This window comes from Staurois parvus, unplaced genomic scaffold (assembly GCF_062004578.1).
Source record: "Staurois parvus isolate SC_StPar_1 unplaced genomic scaffold, SC_StPar_1.0 ptg000426l, whole genome shotgun sequence".
Lineage (NCBI taxonomy): Eukaryota > Metazoa > Chordata > Amphibia > Anura > Ranidae > Staurois > Staurois parvus.
In genome coordinates this window covers 3,581,122-3,593,205 of record NW_028318222.1, presented here as the reverse complement: position 1 = coordinate 3,593,205, position 12,084 = coordinate 3,581,122, and the positions used below count along the sequence as shown (strand labels likewise).

The following is a 12,084-nucleotide window of genomic DNA, read 5'->3' as shown; positions in this document are numbered from 1 at the left end:
TTCCATTCAGCATTACAGAGTAAATATTTTTCAAATAAAACCATTACATAGTAAATAAAACCATTATACGGAAAAATGTTGTAATTTTAAGTACAACAAACAAGAATTTTCCTTGCTGGGTAGGCATGCCCAATGAATAAAATATTACTTCTAGATTTTTTTTTTTTTCACTGATCAAGTATATTGAACGTTAAAGTCTCTTAGATTGTAAGCTCTAAGGCGCAGGGCCCTCCTAACCCTCTTGTATTGAACTGTATCATTGCTGTATTGTCTCCCGTTATATTGTAAAGTGCTGAGCAAACTGTTGGCGCGATATAAATCCTGAATAATAATAATATAATAATAAAGTGCACCTACATTAGAAAGAAACTGAAAACCTTTACTGCGGCCACTTCAAATGAAAATAAATAGACATACAAGGACTCCTGCAGAGTTCTAGCAAGATCTAACTCAGCAAAGCTCCTATGCCGCAGGGATGGAGCTTTGGACACCATCTTTGAAGTCCAGTGGGAGACGCTTCCAGCAAGACCCAGAGGGAGCGGAGCAGCTCCTTCACTCCAGATGTTCCCTGGCTGGAGCTGACTGACTGCCCAGCTTAGTGTACCGTCAGCAGGATTATGCTTCCTGCGGGGGGGAAAAAAAAAAAGCACAAGGTCTACTAGGTTATCTGCTGGTGTGTTCTAATAATTAGCAGTAGTAAGGCTCGCTAAAGTGACCCAGTGATTTCAAGGGGCTCCCGATTTATTTGGGGCCCCTGTGTGTGTATTATTTATTTATTTCTGGTACTTATATAGCGCTGTCAATTTACGCAGCGCTTTACATATATATTGTACATTCACATCAGTTCCTAACCCTCAAGGGATGTACAGTCTAAGGTCCCTAACTCACATTCATATACTAGGGCCAATTTAGACAGGAGCCAATTAACCTACCAGCATGTCTTTGGAGTGTGGGAGGAAACCCACACAGGCACAGGGAGAACATGCAAACTCCAGGCAGGAGGTTCCGTGGCTGGGATTCGAACCAACGGCCCTAGTACTGCCAGGTAACCATTTAGCCACTGTACTGCCCATATTATATATATATATATATATGTATGTATGAAAGTCCCCTAGCTCCTGGATTTTCTAAAGACTGAAAAGAGCAATTATTTCACTTGCAGAACCAGCCACTGCAATGACCTTCCATCAGTGAAACAGGCATCACTCTGTGGTTCACATGGGGCCAGCGTTAGGTGGGGACCACATTACACAGAGGGGTATTTACTGCCCCCACATTCCCGAGATGTCTGCAATGAAAAGCTTTATTGAAGACTCAGAAATTACCTTATTTCAGCAAAAGCAGATGTGTGCACCATACTGAGAAAAATGCTTACACACAAGATGCATTGTTATATACAAAACGCGCGCACACCTGTAAACTCTCAGCTCAGTTACATCAATAGTTTACCGATATTAGAAAAATATTAGCAAACCTTTTTATCACATCGACTATTACTATCCTGAGATTAAGGGCTCATGTACACGGGGCGTTTGGAAAACTCTTCTGAACGATGGAAACTGACTGCTGGAAAACATAGGGTAAAAACGACAGTTTAGCCACGTTTGCATACCGCGTTTAGAAGCATTTTTAAAAGATAACCTCAGGAGACCTTCCAAAATGCCTAGAATGCACTGAAAAATAGTAAATAATTAACTATTTCAGACATTTTGAGAGAAATAGAGAGAGCAGGAGCAGAGAGAGCAGTATGTGTTGAGATGACCTGTCTTTTCTGGTTGTATTCACTATGGATCCCATCATGGCCATAATGCAGCACGTTCTACCATTTTTTCCTTCACGCAAAACCTGGAACTGACTGCACTGGTATACCGGGTCCATTTGAATACATGGAAAATGCTTTGCATGCAGTTCTGATGAAAATAGGCTCTGGAGAGCATCTGGACATGGAACAGTTAAAAAACGCTTCTAAACATGGTTAACTGCGTTTACAAGCATTGGCGTTTGAAACGCCGGTAAAATCTACTCCTAAATGCAAGTTTGGTGCGTTCAAAAAAACGACTGTAAACCCAACTGCCTATAAACAACGATGTGTAAATGGGAACACATAGGAAAGCATTAGGGAGAGTTCAGGGGCTGCTGAAAAAAACCGCTGAACAGCTTCTGAACATCAGTTTAGGAGCTGCAGTGTACATGAACCCGAAGTCCTCATGCACACTGGATGTTTTTACAGCGGCTGTTTTTGGCGGGTTTTTTTCTTCAGCCAGTAAACCCCCCAGCATGTTATCCAATGTGTCCATGCACACAGACTGTAATTAGCTTTTTTTGGCAGGGGTGTTTTTTTGGCTGGATAAAAAACAAAAACAGAACTAGTGGGTTTCTAGAGTTGTTTTTTTAGCTGTAAAACCGCTCTAAAACTGAAAAACGCTGCAAACCAGCATTTTTTTACTTTTCTGGAGCAAAAAAAAAAAGTTTTTATTCATTAAAAAAAACGCTTAAAAAAAACGCAAATGCGGAAAAACACTAATGCAAAAACGCTAAAAACCATTAAAAAACTCATGTTTTTAACGTGACTTTACACAGCTATTGTTACCACAGTCAATAAAACACCCAGTGTGCAGGGAGCCTTATACTAGGAAGACAAAGGCATGAATTAATTACATGACTGTAGAAACAGATGCTACAAAGTCGCAGAGCAGCTAATCACATGGACAGGTTCCGAGGCATTTGATCACATGATCTCTGCTGAAGAGAGAAGACAGAGGCTGACTAACCCTACCCCTTAGTACAAACCATGTGACCACATGCCTAGGCATTTAGTCACCAGACCAGATGCTGTTGTGCAATTAAGGTATTTCTTAATATACTATGACTTTAATGAACTTGGGTGGATTGGGTAGCTGGAAGAAATTACTTGACAATATTTCCCTTTTAAGATAGGCATTACCAAGCACATTCTTTAACAGAGAACATGCACAAATGGGGTGCAATATGTGCTTAAAACTCAGCCAGATTCAACAGAGATGTTAATTTGAATATTTATCATTAAACGTAGCACAAAGCAGACAATTTAAACCTGAATTCCAGGAATTCAGCAACTCTGCAAAAAGAGAAGGCACTCTATGAAATAATCCCAATTAGGTGCATTTTACCTCCGGGATTTACTTCTATTACTTATATGTGACAGGTTTATTGCACTGCCAGAGCATACAAACCAGCTGTGAGTGGAGATATGCACACAGAACATGCTTCTCCCCTCTGCTGCTCATTCAGAGAAGCCTTTGTATTTTGTGAATGGGTTCACATAATACAAAGGCTTCTGTGAATGGAACTACTTTTACAGGGCTTGCCTGCATAAGTGACCCTGTGGTGATAGGACGTCTTTAAAAATTTGTATCAAAAGATTAAAATTGCTTGTGTAGCTTAGCTCAGTGTTTCTCAACCTTGTTTCAGTCTAGGAATCATTCAAGATTACGCACAATTTCAAGGTATTCTATTATAAAATGTAAAAAAAAAACAAAAACCTAATCGTTTACAAAATGCAGCTTCATCAACACATGTAGGAAACCCAACATGAGGGTACTTGAACACTACACTGATGTATGAACATCTAATGTTCCTGGCAGAAAAAAAAAAAAAAACTAAGGATAGGCCGTATAGCACTTGTATATGCTCATAGGTGTACATGATTTATAAATATTTTTCTAGCTTTATTTTAATGAAAGGATTGTGGCATATGTATGTACATGCTTGTAAAAATACTGACCGGCAATGCCGATTTCTGCTTTTTTGTTTTTTTTGCTGATCTATACAGAGCCTATATGTTTATGCACCTGTGTGATAGGTACATTAAAAACAATAGTCCAAATTTACATCAGTAAAAAAGAAAAATCCTGTATGCCTAAAAGCATTAAGAGATATTTACTAAAACATGGCAGCCAATCTGCTTCTAACTTCAAATTATTCAATTAAGCTTTGACAATAAAACCTGGAAGCTGATTGGTTTCTAAGAAGAGCTGCACCAGATATTGCTCTTTCCAGTTTTACTAAATCTTCCCCATTGTGCTTTTAGGCAGTAATGTGCAAGAGGCCTTAGAGGCCATTTATTTTTGCAAAGCAAATGCACCTTTTTTCACTGGTACTGACCAGTATTCCAGCATTTCTCTTTTTCCTCAGTTTCTCTCCCTCATTCAGCTAATGTGACCCTAGTGTTGGAGAGGGACAAGCAACACCTTATCAACATCCTTATCAACCTATGACATCATTGGTTGTTAGAATGCCAGCAGCTGGCCAGCTTGGTGCCCGAGGTTGTAATGCTGACCCTGATGAAGTCACGTGTTTATCGTGACGCAACGCATCGGCACGTATCGACAGGACGAGGCGTAGGGACGTCATCTCGGACGCGGACGCCATCTCTGAGCTAGATTCACATGTTCATTCCCATAGCAGTGGATTTAAGTTATCTGTGATCATCTTCCATGTGAGTGGGGATTTTTATTTCTTTAAAATAAAGCGATTATGCAGTATTACACTATGGGAGGTCTGTTTTGTTGTCTATGACCTTCTGGTGGGATCGGTTACGGAGTGGAGCCAGGTGACAGGAGGACGTGGATGAGTAGCAGGGATATCCAAACCACGAGAGGGGCTCATCTACCGATATAACCATCCTGGGATATATGTGGATATTCCACAAAGTGTGGTGACCCTTGTGGTCTCATAAAGGAGGTGAGGAGGCACTTTGGCTGTTCACGGATATCAGCTTGCAGAGTGTGGCACTTAATATACACCATCCATCCATCTGTCTGGGTCCCTGCATCCATTAAGATATAAGGACTAGGTTATTACCAAAGATTTACACACCGTTTGGACTTTTTTTCACGTGTGATATGTTCCTCTAAGAGGAATCACTTGTGTCACTACCACTTGATCCCCTATTTGGGGCTGCTGTTTTATTCTGTGGGTAGGGGTGTGTTGCATGTCTTTATTTATATGCATTTAGCGCTACACCATTATATTGTATTGTGTATCTGTGACTTTATACTTTGTGGTTAAAGTTTGGTGTTGGCTGCTTAAAGATAGGGTATCCATTTGCAGCGCAGGAGACTTTTTTCTATTTTCAATGCTGAACAATTAAACCCTGTGGCTTTAACCAACAAAAAAAAAAAAATAATAATAAAAAAAAAAGCAGGTTTGATCTATCTGCAGGCTTGTTGACAATTTTTGGGCAATTTGAGGAAATTTTCAGGCATTTTTCCAAAGCACCCTGAAGAACCCAGAGGGCCCCCTGGTTGAAGAAGGCTGGCTCAGCCCCTTATGGTACAGCCTAGGTAACACTTTTTCATGGAATAAATAAGATTCCTGACAGCAATTTAAACACAGCAGAATTAAAATAGCTGCCTCCTACAGCTTCGCAACTGCAATCATCTCAAGAGATTTTTTTTCCCAGCATAAGAAGAAAAAAAACCAAACATTTCTTTTAAAAATATCGCACTCATACCAGGTGCACCAGGTGGTGTTACAGGTTGGATCAAATGGTCTGACAGGTAAGAAGAACAGCTTACAAGGAGGAAGACTCTTCTAGACATAAACATCTATTTTTATCACACTCGCAGAAAAGCCAAATGAATTGAACCTGAAACGCCGAGTCTGAGTGATTGTCTTAGAAAAGGATACGTGGAGTTCCTTCCGTCCTACAGACCAAGTACAGGCAGGCAGCTATAACATGTGTCATCTTCCTACCGCGAGTCAGGTGCTTGCTGACGGCCATTTTGAAGAAATTGAAGGCAGTGTCCAGACAGTGCTTGTTGAGTTGCAGCTGCACCCCTAAATTGTGGATCTGTCTCTTTCCTATAAGAGAACAACAGTGAGGTTATTCTACATGATTTGCGCACCGGTCTTGAACATGGTCACTCATTCACACAGCCAATAGGCCTGACTCACAAAAGCTAACACATCAGGATAAAGATACTTATTTTAAAAAAGTGACAGATATTTTGATTTAACGCCAAGGAGATTGGAAAATTCCAATTACAAAAAATGAAATAAAATAAAAACTTATGTAAACCTGCTTTCACACTTCAAGATTTTGAATTGCATGCAGAATCGCTGCAATTCTGTCCTAAATTCTAAAACCGCACTGCAATTGTGGCAAAACGTGCGTGTTTAGGTGCCATCGGGGGCGGACTGACCATTTGGAAACTCAGGCACTGCCCGAGGGCCCGGGGTCAGTAGGGGGCCCCATGAGATGCCCCTGGTTCCTTTTTCATAGGCTTTATTGAGTTTGGGCAAGGACACAGGGCCCCATAATCCCCTATTGCCTGGGGGCCCCATGAGTTGTCAGTCCGCCCCTGGGTGCCATTCATTCTTAAAGGCACTTCAAATGCGGGTCACGACTGATGAGCAACAGAATTAAAGCAAACAACATCACATGAAGCGTGTCACCCAAAAAGGAGCAGGAGCTTCTATTTCGGCAACGAGCTTTGCGCCATGTGGTTTGTCGCGGTAAAACCGCACCGTGTTTGAGGTGCCATTAAACATGAATGGCACCTAAACAAGCGTATTTCATTTTGCCACGATTTGGAATCGCTGGCAGAATCCTGGTATTCTTCCCGTAATTCAAGTGTGAATGCGGCCTTAAAGCTTTGTGAATTGAGCCTAATAAGCCTTACAAATGACAAGGAAACGTAAAAATTAGTGATTTTTTTTCTTACTTTAAAAATTTACACTTTTTAAAGCGGTAGTAAACCACAAAAAAATAAAAGTAAAAAAATTCCCCTGCAAAATAATGTCAATGTGCTAGTATACATACTAGCACATTATGGAAGACTTGCCTTAGAACAAAGCCCTCAAGTGGTGCGCTGTCACCGCTGACAGGGCTTTTGATCTTCACCCGTTCTTCCTTCCGGGTTCGCAGGCTCTGGCAGCTTGGTTAGCCGAACTGCAATGACATCACTCCCGCACATGCGTGCAGGAGTTTCGGCTGCTGCACAGAACTCTGAAGGAACGGCACGGGTATGCCGTTCCTTTGGAGCGTATGTGCCGTTGGCATCATCAGCTGCAGGGACACTGAATATCTCCTAAACGGTGCACGTTTATAACATACAAGATATTCCTTGCACCTACAAGTAAGCTTTATTACAAGCTTTCCTGTAGGTACAAGGGTCCAGGGGGAGTTGACTTCCACTTTAAACCCCATTTACACCTGTACACTGGGGATTGAAAGTTTGGGCACCCCAGGTAAAAATTTGTATTAATGTGCATAAAGAAGCCAAGGAAAGATGAAAAATCTCCAAAAGGCATCAAATTACAGATTAGACAATTTTATAATATGTCAACAAAAGTTATATTTTATTTCCATCATTTACACTTTCAAAATAACAGAAAACAAAAAAATGGCGTCTGCAAAAGTTTGGGCACCCTGCAGAATTTATAGCATGCACTGCCCCCTTTGCAAAGCTGAGACCTGCCAGTGTCATGGATTGTTCTCAATCATTATCTGGGAAGACCAGGTTATGTCAATCTCAAAGGTTTTAAATGCCCAGACTCATCTGACCTTGCCCCAACAATCAGCACCATGGGTTCTTCTAAGCAGTTGTCTAGAAAACTGAAACTGAAAATAGTTGACGCTCACAAAGCTGGAGAAGGCTATAAGAAGATAGCAAAGCGTTTTCAGATGTCAATATCCTCTGTTTGGAATGTAATTAAGAAATGGCAGTCATCAGGAACAGTGGAAGTTAAAGCAACATCTGGAAGACCAAGAAAAATATCAGACAGAACAGCTCGCAGGATTGACTGCACGATCCCTCCAGAAAGATCTGGCACACACTGGAGTTGTGGTACACTATTCCACTATAAAGAGATACTTGTACAAATATGGTCTTCATGGAAGAGTCATCAGAAGAAAACCTCTTCTACGTCCTCACAACAAAAATCATCGTTTGAACTTTGCAAATGAACATATAGACAAGTCTGATGCATTTTGGAAACAGGGTCTGTGGACCGATGAGGTTAAAATTGAACTTTTTGGCCGGAATGAGCAAAGGTACGTTTGGAGAAGAAGGGGCACAGAATTTAATGAAAAGAACCTCTGTCCAACTGTTAAGCATGGGGTTGGATCAATCATGCTTTGGGGTTGTGTTGCAGCCAGTGGCACAGGGAACATCTCACGAGTAGAAGGAAAAATGGATTCAATAAAATTTCAGCAAATTTTGGATGGTAACTTGATGCCATCTGTGAAAAAGCTGAAGTTAAAGAGAGGATGGCTTCTACAAATGGATAATGATCCTAAACACACCTCGAAATCCACGGGGGATTACAGCAAGAGGCGGAAACTGAAGGTTTTGCCATGGCCTTCACAATCTCCTGACCTCAACATAATTGAAAATCTATGGATAGACCTTAAAAGAGCAGTGCGTGACAGACAGCCCAGAAATCTCAAAGAACTGAAAGACTTTTGTAAGGAAGAATGGGCAGATACCTCAAACAAGAATTGAAAGACTCTTGGCTGGCTACAAAAAGCGTTTGCAAGCTGTGATACTTGCCAAAGGGGGCAGTACAAGATATTAACTCTGCAGGGTGCCCAAACTTTTGCAGATGCCATTTTTTTGTTTTCCGTTATTTTGAAAGTGTAAATGATGGAAATAAAATCTAACTTTTGTTGACATATTATAAGAATGTCTAATCTGTAATTTGATGCCTTTTGGAGATTTTTCCATCTTTCCTTGGCTTCTTCATGCACATTAATACAAATTTTTAGCTGGGGTGCCCAAACTTTCGATCCCCACTGTAGGTACCAGTGTCCAGTGGGAGTTGACTTCCACTTAAACCACATTTACACCTGTAGGTACAAGTGTCCAGCGGGAGCTGACTTCCACTTTAAACCCCATGTAAACCTGTAGGTAAAAAAGTGTCCAGAGGGAGTTGACTTCCACTTTAAACCCCATGTACAGCTGTAGGTACAAGAGTCCAGCGGGAGTTGACTTCCACTTTAAACCCCATGTACACCTGTAGGTACAAGTGTCCAGCGGGAGCCGACTTCCACTTTAAACCCCAAGTACACCTGTAGGTACAAGAGTCCAGCGGGAGTTGACTTCCACTTTAAGCCCCAAGTACACCTGTAGGTACAACTGTCCAGGGGGAGTTGACTTCCACTTTAAACCCCATGTAAACCTGTAGGTAAAAAAGTGTCCAGAGGGAGTTGACTTCCACTTTAAGCCCCATGTACACTGGCTGTTTAACCCCAGTGGATGAGGCTTCATTGTTTGGGTGCAGGCAGTCAAAGTGTACCGTCCAACCCCACTGCTGGCAGCCTGTCAAACTCTATGAGAGGCTGATCGTTGCTCTTTACGGTTATCAAACACTTGTCTTTGGACTCTAAAAGGAGCCAAGCCATCTCCACCTGATATTTCAATTTAGATCAGCCCCCAACACAGATTTGTTCACTTTTCCATTGCTGCAGATTAGCTATAGATGGAGAAGATATACACTGGAATAAATGGATTGCAATAGTGTGCGCTCCTTATATCAAAACAACCAATCAGCTGTATCCATTGCAATCTGATAACCATGCCAAACAAAGTAACTAAATGCTACATAAATATAAAATCCAGGATTCTTCAGTTTTAGTCTGCATTTCAAAATAAAAGAATCCTGAGTGGAGAGATGGCAGCTATGTGAGCTGCAGGGAAGAACAGCAGACACAACAATGGGCTAGACTGAATGTGATCAGCTCTCTGTCAGGAAGTCTTGCCCCGAGGACACAAGTCAAAGGTTAAAGTGTTTCCAGAAAATGCCACAATACGATTAGCAGACAACCTCTGAGGGGTCTGCCTTTGCCGTCAGGTTAATCTTCTCCATCCATTTCAAACACTCAACCAGTTAACACCACCTCACTGCTTTTCCCTACAGGGGGAAAATACTAATATGAAACATGTCCCTGTACTTTGGTTTATTCTCTAGACTTGTGGCCACCTCAGCTACACAACAAGCGGTCCAAAAACTTAGCACTGTGGCTTAGAAGCACTATAGCCCATGATTGGAGCCATTTTTGCTCAGAACAGATAACATTCCTACTACGTGAGGCACAAGAACCTGAACTCTACTGTTCCCCATGTCATAAATAGCATTACAGCCATATGCTGGTGATGCTTTTTTGCTCAACCAAAGCAAAAGGTGACAGGTGTCAGGGCAAGATTCATTAGTAACCAAGCTAAAGAGGACCCCCATCCAAAACGACCACTAAACTTACCTTAGCAACATAGGTTTGCAGGCCCTGCCTTGTCAACCTCCATGAAGCACCCAAGATGGCCACCACTTCTGCCTACCCCTCGGCACAGCTCTACTTATGGACCCTCTAGGCCACAGGTGTCAAACTGGTGGCCCTCCAGCTGTTGCCAAATTACAAGTCCCATGTGGCATTGCAAGATTGACAGTTACAAGCATGACTCCCAAAGGCAGAGGCATGATGGGACTTGTACTTTTGCAACAGCTGGAGGACCGCCAGTTTGACACCCCTGCCCTACACCACTTGGAAAATCGGTGGGAAAGTTTAGCATCCTTAAGAAACATTGGTTGCTGTGAATGCCTGTTGCAATATGTGAGGCCTAAATTCTCATTTTATAAACCATAATAAAACAGATAAAGTCAAGGGCAATGTATCCCACAAAAAAATCAGTCATCTTTTAGCATACTGATAACAGATAAAGTGGTTCTAAAGGCAGAACGTTTTTTTTTACCTTAATGCATTCTATGCATTAAGGTAAAAAACCTTCAGCAAGCAGCTCCCCCCCTCCCCCAAACTAGTACTTCCCCAAGCCTAATTTCTATCCAGCGATTTGCACAATATCAGAGGCTCTCTCTCTCTGCTCATTGGCTCAAATAAAGCAGCTGAAGCCACTGACTCCGGCTGCTGTCAAGGAAGGAGTGGGGGGCGTGGCCGAGCTATGCTCTGTGGACACACGGTCAACTCGGGACTGAGCACCCCCATAGCAAATGGCTTGCTATGGGGGCACTCGGCAGGGGGGAGGGGCCAGGAGAGCTAGTAGGGGACCCCCAGAAGAGGAAGATTGGGGCTGCTTTGTGCAAAACCATTGCACAAAGCAGGCAAGTATAACATGTTTGTTATTTTAAAAATAAACAAAAAAACTAAGCCTTTAGGATCACCTTAAAGCAGGACTATATTGCATTTGAGCACCGCAAACAAAAACCTCTATATAATAATTTTTTAGTATTCAAAGCAAACGCCCTCATCCATGCTTGAAACCACTTTGAACCCCCCCCCCAGCATTTCTGGCCTTGGCCATCTTGAGTAATGGCAGATGATTCAGGTAACATTTACTTACTGGAATCCTTCCACCCTTAGCTCAAGCATGCAGAGCTAAGAGAACCCCTCCTGAAGACTCCTGGGATGTATGACATCATGTGCCTGACATAAGAATTGAAAATAGTCCATCTTGACTGAGACAGTGAAGTTCTGCCTTAAATATAACCAGATTAGTTGCTTTGAGTTACTCAGGTTTACTCTTCTGATGAAAGACACACTGTCATCTTGATCATTCAGGGAAAATGTATAGTGTCTTTGCAAAAAAAAAAAAACCTTGACCCCTTTATTTTCACGTAGCCTTGTCCGCGCTCCCTCACCGCAGCAGGCATTGAAATCTGCGCTCTTGGTCAGTAGGAGGACTGATAAAGTCACTCAGTCATGTGATAGTGTTCAGACCCAGTGATTGGCTGCTAGGCCTAAACACTATCATAGGAGAAGAGGGAACATGTTCCTTCATACCCATAAAAAATGTGTTGCTGGCTGTAATGGAGAAAGGAGTGGAGGGGCAGAAACAAAACTATGCATCAGAAATAGAACTGATCTTCCTGGATCCACATAATCACAAACAACACCTCTTTAGAACTTCAGAACAAAAACAGTTGACATACAGTCAGGTCCATAAGTATTGGGACATCGACACAATTCTAACATTTTTGGCTCTATACACCACCACAATGGATTTGAAATGAAATGAACAAGATGTGCTTTAACTGCAGACTGTCAGCTTTAATTTGAGGGTATTTACATCCAAATCAGGTGAACGGTGT

The 12,084-nt window shown here is 41.9% G+C and overlaps 1 protein-coding gene across 2 annotated transcripts in view; it reads right to left on the bottom strand.

Moving 5' to 3' along the window:
- The window catches only part of BRF1 (BRF1 general transcription factor IIIB subunit), a 507,447-nt gene that overhangs the window by 428,680 nt on the left and 66,683 nt on the right, over positions 1 to 12,084 (bottom strand). The window contains exon 3 of one of the 2 annotated variants that reach the window (XM_089687515.1): positions 5,671 to 5,844. The exons of the other annotated variant lie outside the window; for it this stretch is intronic. Coding sequence (XP_089543641.1) covers positions 5,671 to 5,844 — 174 coding nt within the window. The remainder of the gene's footprint in view (positions 1 to 5,670; positions 5,845 to 12,084) is intronic. 2 annotated transcript variants of the gene reach the window in all.